Below are 16,833 nucleotides of genomic sequence, written 5' to 3'. Positions count from 1 at the left end.
TCATACGAAACGACAATGGCGAACTTAGCAGAGCAGCTGAATCGGGGAATCTCCCGCCAGTTTTCGACCGGGTCGTTGAAACAGAGTTTCAACCGGCAGTTCACGCGGCAGGCATCACTCGACCCTCGGAAGAACAACCAAAGGTTCAGCTTCGGACGGCAGTCGTCGCTCGACCCGATCAGGCGGAGTCCCATCCATGATGAGATGGCGGTGCCGGAGAACCTTGACACGACCATGCAGCTGCTGTTCATGGCGTGTAGAGGGGACGTCAAAGGAGTGGAGGATTTGCTGAATGAAGGCGTTGACGTTAATAGTATTGATTTGGATGGCCGTACTGCTTTGCACATCGCTTCTTGTGAAGGCCATGTTGAGGTTGTTAAGCTTCTTCTTGTTAGGAAGGCTAATATTGATGCCCGTGATCGTTGGGGTAGCACGGTACTCTTCTTCTTCTACTATTGTTCCTTCCTGGGAATAAGACTCATTTGCAGTTTCAATGCTAATATAATTCATCTCTGTTGGTTGGTTTTGTTAATAAAATTTATGGGCTTCGAACTAGGAAATTCAATGATTTTGTTCAAGTTTGAAAATTATCTGCTGCTTGGATTTGGAAAACTAAGATGAATACTCTAGGGAGAAAAAAGAGGCAGATAAATGCGCTTAAGTTTGAGATTTAATGTCAGCCCGGAATTCTAATTCTAATTTTAACTTCCTTGATGATACTGCATATGACAGATTACGTATGAAATTCAGTTTGATTTATGATGAAGTGAACGCATATTGATCATGCTAGTAAATTTATTTTTTTGTATGGGCAGGCAGCTGCGGATGCTAAGTATTATGGAAATATGGAGGTCTACAATATTTTGAAGGCCCGTGGTGCTAAAGTTCCTGTACGACATTAAGCTTTCTTCTTCAATCTAAACTTCATTTCTGTCTATGATTGCAATTCATGCATGTATGATGATTGATATTTATATATATTCTATGATATTAGAAAATCAGGAATACGCCAATGACAGTTTCTAATCCTCGAGAGGTTCCTGAGTACGAACTTAATCCCTTGGAGCTTCAAGTTCGGAAGTCTGATGGTATAACAAAGGTATGGTTCTTTAAATTATTTTTACTGCATTGATTCTTTTGGACATTCATGTATGGTCCAATGTGAAAGGGATCAGGTTGATCTGCTGATAGTATCTTATGTTTCATGTATTCCACTGGGAAAGGATTAGCTAGGCTTCTTTTGCTAGATTTGGATCTGTTTTCTGTTCAGATTCGCCTTCAAGAGACATTATGCTTCTTGCTAGATAAGTGAGCATTTTTTCTTAATAGCTTTTTAAGGTCAATAGTGGCTTATTTGACATTATATGGATGCCACATGCATTCAATATTTTCTTATGGTCTCTGCATTTTCATAATTTAAAACAATCTGTTATCTTATATTCTTGGTGGCAATCTGTTTTTGATTGCCAAGATGGACTCAAGATTGAGGTTTTTCTTTAATTTCATGGTAAAGCTTGGAACTTTTCAATCACATATAAAATAGTTTACTTCCTTCATAATTTTACATGAAGAAATGTATTTTACTCTCCACTATCTCCCTCAAATTTTCACCAAACTGTTGCTCCTTTGAGCAGACCTTTGTTGTAGCCGTGTCTGACTTTTAGGCAGCCACGATTTTTGTATCTGGGCTTGATGCACACTGCACAGATTTGCAGCTTGATGAATTTGTATATATTGTCGTTTCAAAGTTTAGAAGCTCTATCAGATGCTCTTTGTTCTTTGTCTTATATACACACACTCGTACATGTATGTGTGTGTGTATAAGAATAAAAAAATAACAAAGAATATATATATATATTGATAGATTGTTAACATTCATAAATCACTTGTCAGGGATCATATCAAGTTGCAAAATGGAATGGCACGAAGGTTGCTGTGAAGATACTAGACACAGATAGCTATTCAGATCCTGAGATCATGTATGCACTTACCTTGTTTTCTTGATGTGTTTGACTTATGTGAATCAACATACATATGTTATTTCTATAAAAAAAACATACATATGTTATTTACTTATTGACATCAGTCATTTATACTTTCTGTTACTGTGCACATTCCTTTTCTATGTACACTTGGTCTTTAGTGCCCCTCATGCATCATACTGCGTGCTGGTTCTTATTTAGATATCTATGACGCAATAAATTTGTGTGTTTCTTATCATGTTTATGCATAGAATTACCCATATCCTCTTTTGCCACTTTTATGCTTGTTTTTATGGGCCATGCAAATAAGTTTGTATATGAATGTTTCAAAAGGTTGACTGGAGAAATTGTACGCTTTCCAACATGCATATAGCTCAAGAACTGGGTAAGAAACAAGTATGTTTGCTGAATTTCTTTCAGAAAATAAGTTATGCAATATAAGTTCCAACAAGAAGAAACTATGGTATATTTATTGGGAGCAGCAATAGCCTAATATAGCTCTAGTTCTGATAGAATTAATACTGAATAAAGCTGTTGTAAAGCAACATTCTAACAGCCTTGTACTGCCACTGGGTACTAGAGTGATTTGTGTGTAAAATTTTGATGTACTTTTTACCAATTATGCACTTTCATTTATTCATATCACTTTCTTCTTTTAGTTTAGTTAGGGAATATGCCTCTGAGTTCCTTCAATAATTTTTTATCTGGTATAATGGCACCAGCAGTACTAAATGCATTCAATACAAATTTTGAGGTTACATTGTTAAGTAGATGATTTTGTTATCTCAACTTCTATGGAGATTAGGACATACTTTATTTTGTTACTTTACATTTATTGTTTTCTGAGAATTGTATGATTTTTCTAATTATTGTTAAAGGATGTTAAGATTTTATTTTACCAATTTTCTTGCGGAGCCTAATACAACCATATATTTTATATGGGTGTGTGTACTCTTCAACAGAAATGATTTCAAGCATGAGCTAACTTTGCTAGAAAAAGTTCGACATCCTAATGTGGTTCAATTTGTTGGAGCTGTTACACAAAATTTTCCCATGATGATTGTTTCCGAGTATCCTTCAAAAGTAAGCATCTCTCTCTCTCTTCCCCCCTACCCCCCGAACTCTTGTTCTTCTTGCTGCTTGCCCCTTGACTATCTTGCTTGTATTTATGTTCTGTTAATTTGTCTATTTTATCTGTTTTTGTGCAGGCTTCTGTGTGAAATAGTAATTGAAGAGAGACACATCCATTTACATAGAAAAAAGGGAAAGTGAGATGACTAAACAATTAAGGTTTCCCCACAGGCCTAAAAGTTTTCTCGGGTATAGTTTAGGTGGTGCCGAATTTAAAATGAATAAACAGAACAACTGACACTAGGTAGTGGAAAAGATTAGGATGTGTGTTCATTTTGTAAACAAAATCACTGTATATTGCCTGTGTGGTGAAATGAAGAATTGAGGAACGACTTATCCATTGTCTAGAGTGGCTCCCTAATTAATGAAATTAGCCTCAACCATCTTCAGTTACTTATTGATTCAACTTTGTTTTCTTTGTATTGCATTTCTACACTAGAGCTTTTGATATGTTCTATGCATCCTTGCAATGGTGTGTACTTTAAGCTTTTCCGGTATGGTTCCTATATTTGGTTATAGAAATGTGTTCTACGCCGAGATATTGTTTCATCAGCTTAGTTTGCTTTGTGTAGAGAAGGTATTTGGTGTTTTACTTACTAAATTATCATTACTACGGTGATTGTCCTTATTTTAGGGTGATTTGGGATGCTACCTTCATAAGAAAGGGCGTATATCACCATCCAAAGTCTTAAGATTTGCTCTTGACGTTGCCAGGCATGTGCTTTCTTTGGATTATACTTCAAGAATTGTTTTTGTTATTGTCACTTTGATCACCATTAGTCCTATTTTTCTCCTAAGCTAAACTCGGATGTTAATGTTCGGAATATGCTTGTTCTTCTATCCTTTAATACCCTTTATTCAATAGTGCATGGAACTGCTTCAAGTATTTTATTTCTCCTGGTTATTCACTTTATTGACTTTTATTTTCTTGATATCAGGGGAATGAATTACCTTCATGAGTGTAAACCAGAGCCAATTATCCACTGCAATTTAAGGACAAAGTAAGGCAACCACTGCAGAAGTTGACATAATGCTTGCAGAAATGGCAAGTGATAATTCTTTATTGTACTCATTGTGATATACTGTTCTTTAATATTGGAAATTTGGTAAGGTTCCAGAAACATTTTGATGGATAATGGAGGTCATTTGAAGGTATCTGGATTTGGTTTGTTGAGATTGACAAGAATAGCACCTGACAAGGCAAAATTAGCACATCCAAACGAACATTTTGATCCAAAAAGTACGTTTGTGAAAGAAAGAAAGAAAAAAAAGAAAACGGTTTCTTTGGATGTGTATAAATATGATACATATGTTCTTTCTGCTCATGGTAAAACTGTGACTAATAATTTGTTTTTTCTGATTACAGATATATATGCAGCACCTGAACTTTATAAAAATTTGGTAATGGATCGAAGTGTTGATTCATATTCCTTTGGTGTCATTCTATACGAGGTACATGGTTTCTCAAACGTTTGTTATCAACTGACACGAATGGAAGTTCCATTCTGACTAAAGGCAGTAAACTGCCTCCAATAGTTTTATTCCTTGTTTCTTGCTGACATCTTGCAGATAGTAAATGTGATTTCCTTTTTTCTACAAAGAATGGATGCTCAACTGCTTCCCACATTGTGATAATTTCTGCTGTAATTTTTTCTGCTTGTGTGGTAGTTTGAGTGAGATTTATGAGAGTAATCAAGGTGCGGAATTTTTTGGTAGGGGGTCGAGGGAGTAATTGTTCAGACAATTAAAGCTGCTTTTTTGTTCAATAATCCGTATTAACCACTTTTTCTGTTTTGTTCTTGTATGAATTTAGATGATCGAAGGAGTAGTGCCTTTTCATCCCAAACCTGCTGAAGAGATTTTGAGATTGATGTGTTTGGAAGACAGAAGACCATCATTCAAATCAAAGTCAAAAAGTTATCCTCCGGACTTAAAAGAGTAAGTTTGGGGTTTGAGATGAAAACGTGTTTTTTGACCTCAAGTTAGGTTATTGAATTAACGACTGTGTTATGTTTGTATGGGTTGTTTTATGTTTCTTACTCATTTAATTAAAAAAACTCTGTGCGTGTGTCTTTCTTTTCAGAAGAAAGAATCACAGTGCATCCTAAGCTTTATCTTGTACCGAAATATGGACATAAAATATACTCGAAGCTTTACTACATTATAATGTATGAACAGGTTAATTGAAGAATGTTGGGCTAAAGAACCTGTTGTTAGACCGACTTTTTCGGAGATCATTGTACGATTAGACAAAATAGTTGCCAACTGCTCAAAACATGCGCGGTGGAAAGACGCTTTCAAGCTTCCATGGTATGCTTCTGTTACCAATTTTCACTCTAAGTTTTTATATGTTACATATGAATGAAATGTTGTTAGAATTCCTCATCATATCATGAGCATACCCAATGTTTCTTCTAAGGCTTCTATATTGAGCTCTAATTTGAGCTTGAATTTATCTTTGGCCCCTTGAAGTATTCAAGGTTGTTTCTGTGCTGGGTTTCTGATTAAGTTGCTGTCTGAAATCTGATTGTTAAGTTATAGATTACCCGCCAGTACAGTGAAATGGATTATTTACTATAGAAGCAAGTTCCAGTGTCATATTTATCATACAAGAATAGTTAGGGGAGGTAGGTAGAAATCAGTTTGATTTCGGTATTGCCGATTGGAACTTCTATGAGTAACTTCATTATGTGTGAGTTGAAGCCGTGTAGATATGTGTAGATATCTGTAGACGGCATTTCCATGCATGTGCCCATAGTAGTATCTTCTACATGAGAAGTTCAAGTTGCAATAGACAAGTTCATTCAAACATGCGCACACATTATATATTTATTACGTATTCGAAATGAGAAGTTCAATTTTGATACACACGGACACACATTCACACACGCACACCTAGTTAACGAGCAAGGGTTGAATGGAGAAAACTTGTTGGCATCTCGATTTACCGAAGAGGGAGTTCGTTTCAAAATCGGGATATAACCTGAATTTGTTGATGATCTGCTTACTTCCACGACCGAGTAGGCCAGCATAGGATACAAAAATATCTTGTACTGAGAAAATGGAAGCACACATGTAGCTTTTAAAGCATTAGACCCATAGATAAAGATTCCTTTGTAAATGCTGTTATTCCATAATCCTGAAGTATCCTTCATAATCTAACCAGATATGATCAACATCGGATTCTTTGCAGGAAATAAGGGGAGGGGAAACGGCAAATCGGATGAAGATTTCGAGGGAATATGATATCGGATTTTTGAAGCTTCATCATATTAAATACTGTAATGTATAAAATCCTGTTGAAATTATTAGAAGCAGAAAGGAAGTGATTTTCATTCTTTTTGTCTGTCCAGGAGCTGGAACTGTTCCTGTTGAAATTATGGTCTTTGATGGCCTTGACAATAAATTTTTTGTTTTAGTTTTGAGAATTAAATGTTTGAGTTGCTTTTATAGTGCTTTCAATTTTGGTCCTTTTTTCCATTTTTTTTCGAACTGATGCGTCTCAAATTAAATTAATGAAAATAATTATCACTTATTTAAATATTATTCCTTGAGGTCTCAGATTCGAACATCATAAATATCACAGGTAAAATTATTGAATGTCAGATGGTTGAGAGTTATCCTTAAACAGATACTACTTTATATTTATCACATATTTATTAAAAAATATTGCAATAACTAACTAATGTTTTTCAGTTAGATATTTGCAAAATAGTGCTTATTTGTATTATTTGTAGAAAAGACTTAATTTATAATATACACAATGCATGGGCCTACAATATATACATAACTACGTAAAACTAAGGGGCTGTTTGTTTGGCTCTAAATCAGTCAACAAAACAGCGTTGAATGATTCAGCATCAAAGTACATTCTGAATGATTCAGAGTCAATATCAAACAGCATGTCACATTCAAAGCTAATTCATACAGACCCTCTTAATCATTCAGCACTTAATCATTCTAAAGTAAACAAACAGTCCCTAAGAAAAATTTCACCTAAAATTACGCATTATACTTTTAAAGTAGTCCAGAACAAAGGTTATATTTAATATTGTCGAACCAACCTTTAATTTTGATATAACATGAAGTTTTAAATGATTTAAGTTATTAAAATTGTATTTTACGATTTTATAAATAGTTTGTCATAAATTATTTTCAAGCGTTTTTAAGTGTGAAAAATAATAATAAGTGTTCTTGAGTAATTTTATATTTTACAAATATTGTTTTAAAGCTCAAAACACTTAATTTTTGGCAAACCCTTTTCAGTCACAAGATCAACATGCCAGTCTCGATACCAAAATTCAAGTAGGTTTTTTGGTATCGATATCATGGCGTTGATATCGATACTGGTAGGTAAGTATCGATACTCACATGAACAATATAGATATTGATGATTCAATGACTATAATTTTGACCGTTAGGATGATTGGTTTCGATATCCACTATCTAGTATCGATACCAAATATGCAAGTGAGCATTAAATGCTCAAAATTAATGAAACCAACGGCTCTAATCAATCTCCAATGGCTCCAAACGGTTAGAATGAAGTTAGAAGATATAAAATGGACCAAGATTCAAATGGACAATAACAAGAAAGTCAATTGTAAGATCAAATCAAAATCAAAAGAGTTTTAGAGTTAAAATTATCATGTTATTTATAACACACTTGTTGGTTTCTTTGTTTATTCTTGTTAAGTGTGATTTAGGTGTGATATGATAAAACGATATTCTGAGCTAAATGTTAATATGTTGAGTGTGATGTAAAAAAATTTAATCTCAAAATCTAAAATGACTATCATATCTCGGACATTATGTTAATGTCCAACTTAGACAACTATTAATATTTTAACGGAAAAGCAAGAGTTTTAAACATAATGAATAGTCGGTTGACCATTTTATAACTTTTAATAATCGAGAGACTTAATAAATCAACATTATATAGTCGAATAACCGTTTTATAACTTTTAATAGTCAAGAAACTTAATAAAACAATACCCTACCCAAAATTTTTCTTAATTTTAACAGTGATTAGTTTAAAAATATTTATTTATTCTCTGGGTCAACTTACCAATGGCAAAATCAACAATACAGGTCAAAAGCAGAAGCCACAACAATCAAGATGAAATAGTCAAACAAATCGACGGTTCACACTCTCCTTAAAACACACCGGCGTTGCAGACTAATTTTTCACTATATCCAGCCCATCCCCCTCTTAAACCCTCCAATTTTTTGCCCGCATATAATTCCCCTGCCTTGCTTTGTTTTCCTTTTCATTTTCTTGCATTTGAGCTCTTAATTTCCTTCGTGTGATTGATCCGAAATATTATGATCTTATCTCTCGCATGAACACTGTAAGTGAAACTTCTTTTCATCAGCAATTCATTTGTTTCTTGTTATCGTTGAATTTTGCTGCTTCCGAGTTTATTATTGTAGCCTTAAGTGTTTCTAGTCGAATCCGTGATGAGTAATGAATATCGGATCTATGTTATCGTTTTCACTTGTCAGTATTTCTCGTTGATATTTTTCAATTTCCAGTTTCAAACGAAGTGAGAATTTATCTCGGTGTTGTTTGGATTGTTTTACTTGATGCCAATAGAGGACTGAAGTGATATATTGAAAATAGTCGATGAAATGATTATCGACTGATTTTTTATTATTATTTTGTGATGATAAACTTATGGTAGTATTCTGCGCTGTTCATGAGTTTTTTGAATAAATATTTTTTTAATTATTTTTTAGTTGTCCTTTATTTGTTAATTATCACCCTTGAACTGAATAAGAAGTCTGATTTTACTTGAGCAACTCCTGATCTTGACTCCTTGATTTCAAGGATTAATTATAATTTTCTTTTGGATATTGACATTATGATTTTGTTGGCCTTTGTAGTATATTGTGATGAAATAATACCTTCTTCGTATACCAAAACTTTGTTTATTGTTCATCCTCTTGTAGGTATGTTGTTCTTTATTTGAAATGTTATCTCAACCAAGTTAATTGAGTGGTTGTTCGAGGAAGGTGAATATCCTGTTGATAAGAAAAACAATTGAAAATGGCTTCTAGAGCAATTTTAAGAAGGAGAAGATTTGTTTCCGATTACCTGAATGCGTCACTATGCCCAGTCCAGACCTTCCAGTTTCTTGGCCATCCAACTCAGAAGCTGGAATTGCGTGGTTATATATCCAATGTGAACTGTCTGTCTGAAGATATTAATCATCCAAAGAAATTGGATGTAAATTCAGTTGCGGAACAGGGTTTAGTGGGTTTTTCAGGATCAGGATATTTTAGTTATAAATCTCAGAGAATCTCAGTTTTGAGTCCTGGAAGTGGAAAATTCCAATTCAATTCTCCATTGAGTGTCAGATTGATGTCATATTCTGTTCGGCATGCCTCAACAGCTACTGCTAGACAACCTGAACCCGGCAGTGATGATGAGGGAAATGAAGAATTGGTTGCAAAAAAGAGAAAGGAAGCATCTGCAGAAGAATGTGATCAAGCTGTTGAAGGTTTGAGTACTGCTAAATCCAAAGCCAAAGCTAAACGGTTGCAATATTCTCAAAAGGTTGCCAAGTCCATTTTGCAAAGAGTATGGGCCACAGTTATTGGGATTGGTCCTGCTTTAAGAGCTGTAGCTTCAATGAGCAGGTAAAACTGCATCCTTTAATTTTTTTCAATAATATAAATAACTCAATTAACATGATTCATATTGATTTTTAGTTTACTGCATATTTGTTATTCTATTGCTTTTTACAGGGAGGATTGGGCCAAGAAACTTGTTCATTGGAAACATGAAATCCGCTCTACTTTGCAACACTACTGGTTGGGTTTTAAGCTACTTTGGGCTGATGTGAGGATCAGCTCACGATTGCTGCTAAAGCTTGCTGGTGGTAGAAGTTTATCTAGAAGGGAAAGGCAACAACTGACACGAACTACTGCCGATATCTTTAGGCTAGTTCCATTTGCAGTTTTTATCATAGTTCCATTCATGGAATTTCTTCTGCCTGTTTTCTTGAAACTGTTCCCTAACATGCTGCCATCTACTTTTCAAGACAAGATGAAAGAGCAGGTAGAGTAACGTTTTTCAATTTTTGCTTGCCTTCATGGTTAATTTGATTTATAACGCTTTGCTATTCAAGCTTTATTCTTTAAGTTCTTTTGTCTCTTTTTAGAACCTCTCGTGTTAAAGCCAGAACCATTGATCTTTTAGTTTATCTTTATTCATGATTCATAATGTTGGTGGGAATGAGTGCATCATTTTCTTTGTCACGCTTAAAATGATATTTCATTATTTGTTTAGTTTTCTTCCAAAACAAGAGTTTTTTATTCACCATGATATTATTGTGGTTGCATATGTGAAAAAAATGCATTGCATGAAGTTTTCTGATTATCATTATTGTTGTTGTTGTTTATTCGAAGAAGTGCTGTCGGATCTTAAATCTTGATTTAGAGCATGTATGTGAACAAAATTTTTAACAAGTTTTATGTTCACCTTGATTTAAGCTTCTTAAATGGATATGAATGAGTTTTTAACAAGTGGAATGTTGAAGTACCTTGCCCCGGAGAAATAAAGAGGGAAGTGAAAAATATAGGGAAAATGATCAATAAGATAAAACATGACGAGGTTATAATAAATAGTATAATTGATAATCTCTATTGGGCTATTTCTGATAATTTGAAGTAGATAGATATACATCAATAGGGATAGGCCTTTCTATGTAAATCAGGATTATCTTAAGGTATCCTTACTTCTTTTTGCATTTAATCACGGGAAATCTGCAGAATATATGTTCTCCAGACAGGAATATTATCTAGACAATTGAATGGTCTGCGCTATTGCTGTTGTGTCCTGCATTAGGGAATGCTTTGGTTTTGTAGAAGTGTTATCAAATGAGTGCCTTAGGTCTGGTGTGTGGCATGTCCCTGCACCCCTCCCCTTTTTTCGGTCAATGCATTTTTCTCAGTTGCTGAACATGTAGGAAGCACTGAAAAGGAGGCTCCAGGCAAGAATAGAATATGCCAAGTTTCTTCAAGATACAGTCAAAGAAATGGCAAAGGAGGTTAAAAATTCAAGGAGTGGAGAAATCAAGCAGACCGCTGAAGATCTTGATGAATTTTTGAATAGGGTAAGATCCTATCTCACCTATGGGTTTTCATGCCTCTTTTCCCTTCTGTTATTCACCTTTAGAAATTACAATATTTTGCAGGTCAGACGGGGTGCTGGTGTATCTAATGATGAAATTCTTAGCTTTGCCAAGCTGTTTAATGATGAACTCACTCTAGATAATATCAGCAGGTCAGTCGTAGATATTTTGTATTTGAAACCATTTGACTACTAAATATAAATTGAAGTGTTAATTTAGATGTTGTATGACTTTGTCATGTTTGTTGTATTTTTCTCTACCAGGCCTCGATTGGTAAATATGTGCAAATACATGGGAATCAGCCCTTTTGGAACAGATGCTTATTTGCGTTATATGCTTCGGAAGAGACTCCAAAGGTAAAATGCTTTTATTCAATCTAAATTAACTTTTGTGTACCTTGTTTCGGAAGAACATATGAATGGAATTTGATGCATGCAAGAAGAGTGAATGGATTGTATCAGATCTGCTTATTGAACTTTTTTCTTGTTGTGGTTGCCTAAGTGGTTTATTTTTTCCTGACTTTTTTTCTCTAGATCTTTATGAACTCATGAGAATTTTTTTTCTTTCGTAGGGATACCTACTTACTATTTATTGGTAGTTCTCTTTTACCACTTGTAAAGTTTAAGCATATTTAAGTTTATCCCTTAAACAATAACTTGTGTTAGTACATTTTAAAATTCTTTATTTATATAGTTTTCTGATTTAGATTTTGGGGAGGGGGTGGTCTTTGTTTTGAGAGCCCAGTGATACTGATTTGGAATAATATGTCATATCTATAAAATTTGGAAATTTGAATGCATAGGCGTGTCCCCTTCAATTCCTTCATTTATATAAGGAATATGCTGAAACTACATACCAAGTGCGGTGTTCTAGGAATATAGAAGGCAATGAAATTTTTTCAATATGGTTTTCTATGGTATTTTAGTTGAAGCAAATTACTTCGTCAAGTTTAACTTCTAGGATCTAACTTAGCTATCTTTTCTAAATCCTTTATCTGCGTATCTCTTTCCTTTTTCAGTACTTTTCATTTCAAGTCATTAAAAATGTTGCTATTGTTACCGTTTTCTTATTATAGCTTTTACTTATATTTTAGGATTAAGAATGATGACAAGTTGATTCAAGCAGAGGGGGTGGATTCCCTATCAGAAGCTGAACTTCGTGAAGATTGTAGGGAACGAGGGATGCTTGGAGCACTCTTGGTGGAAGAAATGCGTCAACAGGTGTTCATTTTTATTCTGGATTTGCACGACTCCATGTTTCCTTCAACTACGTTATTTGTGTATTTTAATTGCAATATCAACTGCATTTGTTGTGACTCCTTAATATGATTAATATCTGTGTGCAGCTTCGGGATTGGCTGGATTTGTCTCTCAATCATGCAGTTCCATCTTCCCTTTTGATCCTTTCAAGGTGATTTGAAGTTGTGTTTTATGTTGTCTTTCTTCAGTGTTTTGCTGGCACTGAACAGTTGATATACTCTGTGCTATTTCTTTTTAAATCCAAATCTTAATTTCTGATGTGATATCCTCTGTAGGGCATTCACAGTATCAGGAAAGCTGAAGCCTGAAGATGCTGTTCGGGCTACGCTTTCTTCTCTACCTGATGAAGTTGTGGATACTATTGGTGTTACAGCTTTACCATCTGAAGATCCTGTTTCAGAAAGGAGAAGGAAGATAGAGTACCTTGAGATGCAGGAAGAACTGATCAAGGTTGAAAAAGGAAGATGTTTTATATTATTTTCATATGAATAGCCTCCTCTACTGTAGGTTCTTTGCTGTTTTAGTCCAACTATGCGGCTCAGTTGACCCTTCTTGTTGTGAAGGAGTTTGTTATAATCTCAAGGCCTGCAAATAGAGGCCTTTGTCTTGACGTTTTCTGCTTAGCTTAAAAAAAAGGTCCAAAAGCAGCTTTCCAGGTGTGCGGTTCTTTGAATTTCATTGGTTGTTTTAATTTGGGACCTTTGTAGGAGGAGGAAGAGAGAGAAGAGGAAGAGATGGCAAGGATGAAGGAATCTAAAGCTACACAAGTAGATGTGGCATTGAAAGAGATGACTATCCCAACGGCTAGAGAAGCGCAAGAACAGGCTATAGCAAGAGCAATGGAAAAAAGAGACCAGCTCTGTGAAATCAGTCGTGCATTGGCTGTTTTAGCTTCAGCATCTGTAAGGATTCGATTTTAAAAATTTCTTATGTGACAGTTATTATTTTGATTCCATTCTTTTGTTCTCTTCATAGCATTGCCACTTGCAATATATATTTGAATTCACTTTGTCCCTCATATGCAGTCTGTGAGCAGAGAGCGTGAAGAGTTTCTTGGTCTTGTCAATAAGGAGGTATGTTATAAACTTGATATTCGTTTATTTGGTTAGCCCAAAAAACTGCATGGGCATTATGTCAACATAACTTTTTAAACTAGTTATGCAGTCGATGAAGCTAGTTTAATAGATAAAACATAATATTTGTGCAATGTCATTTTCTTATTCTTTTGGTCTAGATGTTTTAAGTAGATGTGAGCAAAACTCGATTCGACTCGAAAAAATCATTTTTTTTTAATTTCAAGTTATTCAAGTCAACTCAAATTTTTAGTTAGGATTTTCAAAGTTCGAATAATCAAAAAACTGAAATTTATAACGATGTCATTTTGGTCTTTAGCTAAGTAATTTGATTATTTTGCGATTCGGTCCCTAATTTCTTTGTTTCTTCAATTCTTCCTCCATTTTAGGTTTGTTTTTGACCAAATTTGAGTCATATGCTCCTCAACCACTGTACAATACCTATGTAGCTTCAATTCCACTTTTAAACTATAAATTTCCTCTTTTTGCAATTTAGTCCATTAACATTGCATGATTTCCTTGTTTCTTCAATTCCTCTTTTGTTTTAAGTCCATTTTTGACCAAATTTGAAACGCATGCACCTCTACCACTGTAGAATACCTATGTAACTCCAATTCCTCTTTTTTCAATTTAGTATCTCAACTTTACATTTTATTCAATTTGGTCCTCCGAGTGCAACACTTTGCAAATTCTTTCTCCCCACCAATTCCTTGAATCTTTTATGCTCTCATCAATAATTTGACCTCTGAATCCATTCTTTAAACGAATAACATAGTAAAAGTATCTATTATTCCTATAAAAAAAACATAGTAAAAGTATCATATAAGTTTAGATGTTATTTGATTTATTACATAACATTAAAAATCTTACTTACACATGCGAAAATTTTTCATATGAAGAAGTATATACGTATATCGTATATGGTTAGAGATAGGTTTTTTTAAAAGAAAATTGGAACCAGTTAGTCTTATGACATCATAAACAATTACATTTAAATTTGAATTGAAACTAACAAATATATTTGATTCGACTCGAATTTCATAAATTTGACTACTTGAAAATTTTCAATAATGTTTGAATGATAAAATGGTATTCAGAAACTCGACCAACTCAAATTTTTTCCAGTCCTATAATACTCACCATAGTTTTGAGTACTGACTTTTCAGTTGTGACTTACTAGGTTAGCATAAAATGCATTTGGTATTTATTTGCAACTTTTTTAACTTGGAAAAATCGTTAAAGAATGACAAACTTTCTAATTCTGTTCGTATCCCTTATTTTCTGCTGATGTTGGATTTTGCCAATGTTGCCAGATAGAACTTTATAATAGCATGGTAGACAAAGAAGATGGTGAAAAAGATGCCATTAAGGCATATAGGGCTGCAAGAGAGGAAAGTGACCATTCTAGTGAAGTGTCTGATAGTGATGAGGTTTCTTCAGCGCTTATCGATAAAGTAAGACTTATTCGAGCCCAAGTTTTTCTGGCAATTTATCTCTTCTAATCATGTGATTGAAATAATAGTCTTTACCATTCTTGCTGCTCATTAGGTTGATGCTATGCTCCAAAATCTTGAGAAGGAAATAGATGACGTAGATGCAAAAATTGGTGATGGATGGCGAGTACTTGACAGGTGAAAATTTGTTTTTTGATTCTTTCCTTTTCTCATTTTTGGCTACGTCCTCACTCATCACATGGGGCTTACCACCACATTAATTACTGCAAGGTCTATGTAGTCGGATTTGTGAGAAATGTTCTATGCCTACAGGGATCATGACGGGAAAGTAACTCCCGAGGAGGTGGCTGCTGTTGCACAATACTTGAAGAATACATTAGCAAAGGAGGGTGTGCAAGAACTCATCAGCAATCTTTCGAAAGATAGAGGTCAGCTTCACAAATCTTCTTCCTTTTTGCTTTAGCTTTGTCCTAATAAATAAATAGACAGGAATATACTTCTCGTTTAGGTAAATGTATATCAGTGTTACTATAAATTTGGCTTGTTACAGTTGCTTTCCCTTCTATGATCGGTAATTCCGACATGTAATCCATTTCCGGAAGAGCCTCTTAGTCTGCTTTCATGGCTGTAAAACAGTTGAAAGATCCATTTTATCCTTAGAGCATTATGATTAAGCAGAAAATGAACTACTTATAAGTGTATCATCTTAACAATGGACAAGGTGAATCCGTATCTCAAGCTGATTGAGAAAAATATGAATTTAGCTCAATCTGATTGGATTTATTAGTCGTTCATCTGCCTTTTTGCCGTTTTTATGTAGCACGGAAAAGGGTAATTTTATCGAAAGAAACATCTTAAGTTACCTAACAATCCGTTAGGGTGAATCATCTGTTCACAAGAATGACAGTAATTATATCATTGTTTGAATGCAATAGATGGAAAAGTTCTTGTGGAAGACATCGTCAAATTGGGCAGTATGATGGAAGACAACACTAGTGGCGAGGAGGAGGGAAGAAGAATGTAGAGATTGTAATCCATTTTCGAGAGAGCTTCATTAATTATGATAGGTGTAGGTGGTGGAATGCATACGTGTTGCAGGCATGGTGGTATTGAACTGGACTGATGGAGGACTTCAAGTTGGAATGGGTCAGTTTTTCTTTTCTTGACCTTTTATTTTATAAAGAAACCTGGGATAAAAGGAGATGTAAAAATTATAGGTTTACTAGACTTGCTAGTAGTTGTTAATGCATTATATTCACACACGAAAAAGAGCTTGATGTTGAAAAGAGAAGGAAGTGCACCATATTTTGCTTTATATGATTTAAAATTTGATGATCGTTTTTGGCGGAATCAGGCAAATAATACATGCGGAATAATTAATGAGCGACACCTTCAATTATATTTTAGGATCTATGTTATTTACTACAGTGTTTTAGAACTCATCATGTCTATATTTTTATTAGAACATGTCATGAGATATGATAAATTTTAATAAAAAAATTATATTTTATTAAAATTTGTCATGGTTACACGACGAGTTCCTATACGTAACAAGTTACAAAGCACTATAGTAATTACCATGTATCCCAAGACCAACGGTATTAGTATATTTCAAAAATATTTTTGGCGCCATCATTGTCACACTAACTTGCCATCGTTTTTACTATTTTGCTTTGATTATTTCATTTTTGACCTTTAATTAAAGTGAAGTTGCGGTCCAAGACGCTCGAGGGAAAGTACGTGTTAGTTGATATCAAATCAAGAATTTAAATTTAAATAATTGTTTTCTATCCTCG

General features: G+C 34.3%; 2 protein-coding genes across 2 annotated transcripts; both read left to right on the top strand.

Annotated features, from left to right (window-relative positions):
* On the top strand, window positions 1-6,427 carry LOC120169734 (integrin-linked protein kinase 1-like). The gene is made up of 12 exons (XM_039177858.1): window positions 1-435; window positions 816-890; window positions 995-1,099; window positions 1,894-1,979; window positions 2,945-3,065; window positions 3,748-3,827; window positions 4,052-4,114; window positions 4,232-4,353; window positions 4,480-4,565; window positions 4,927-5,051; window positions 5,292-5,423; window positions 6,307-6,427. Exons 1-12 carry the CDS (start codon window positions 16-18, stop codon window positions 6,311-6,313), a joined length of 1,422 nt encoding a protein of 473 aa, XP_039033789.1. The 5' UTR covers window positions 1-15; the 3' UTR covers window positions 6,314-6,427.
* Window positions 6,428-9,059: 2,632 nt separating this feature from the next.
* Window positions 9,060-16,250, top strand: LOC120169733 (mitochondrial proton/calcium exchanger protein-like). The gene is made up of 14 exons (XM_039177857.1): window positions 9,060-9,755; window positions 9,864-10,176; window positions 11,087-11,233; window positions 11,315-11,403; window positions 11,515-11,607; window positions 12,345-12,471; window positions 12,597-12,661; window positions 12,786-12,960; window positions 13,218-13,412; window positions 13,536-13,583; window positions 14,897-15,037; window positions 15,132-15,214; window positions 15,350-15,465; window positions 15,973-16,250. The coding sequence occupies exons 1-14, from the start codon at window positions 9,163-9,165 to the stop codon at window positions 16,059-16,061; spliced, it is 2,274 nt and encodes a 757-aa protein (XP_039033788.1). The 5' UTR covers window positions 9,060-9,162; the 3' UTR covers window positions 16,062-16,250.
* Window positions 16,251-16,833: the final 583 nt, after the last annotated feature.

The sequence above is a fragment of the Hibiscus syriacus genome, unplaced genomic scaffold, assembly GCF_006381635.1.
Source record: "Hibiscus syriacus cultivar Baekdansim isolate YM2019G1 unplaced genomic scaffold, ASM638163v2 tig00111769_pilon, whole genome shotgun sequence".
In the NCBI taxonomy this organism is placed as follows: domain Eukaryota; kingdom Viridiplantae; phylum Streptophyta; class Magnoliopsida; order Malvales; family Malvaceae; genus Hibiscus; species Hibiscus syriacus.
This window is presented reverse-complemented; position numbering and strand designations above follow the sequence as displayed.

Coding starts and splice junctions, on each gene's coding strand:
- LOC120169734 (XM_039177858.1), top strand. CDS start 16: ATGGCGAACTTAGCAGAGCAGCTGAATCGGGGAATCTCCCGCCAGTTT. Junction 3,828..4,051: donor TTTGCTCTTGACGTTGCCAG/GCATGTGCTTTC, acceptor TCTTGATATCAG/GGGAATGAATTACCTTCATG. Junction 4,566..4,926: donor TTGGTGTCATTCTATACGAG/GTACATGGTTTC, acceptor GTATGAATTTAG/ATGATCGAAGGAGTAGTGCC.
- LOC120169733 (XM_039177857.1), top strand. CDS start 9,163: ATGGCTTCTAGAGCAATTTTAAGAAGGAGAAGATTTGTTTCCGATTAC. Junction 9,756..9,863: donor GCTGTAGCTTCAATGAGCAG/GTAAAACTGCAT, acceptor TGCTTTTTACAG/GGAGGATTGGGCCAAGAAAC. Junction 12,961..13,217: donor TGCAGGAAGAACTGATCAAG/GTTGAAAAAGGA, acceptor GGACCTTTGTAG/GAGGAGGAAGAGAGAGAAGA.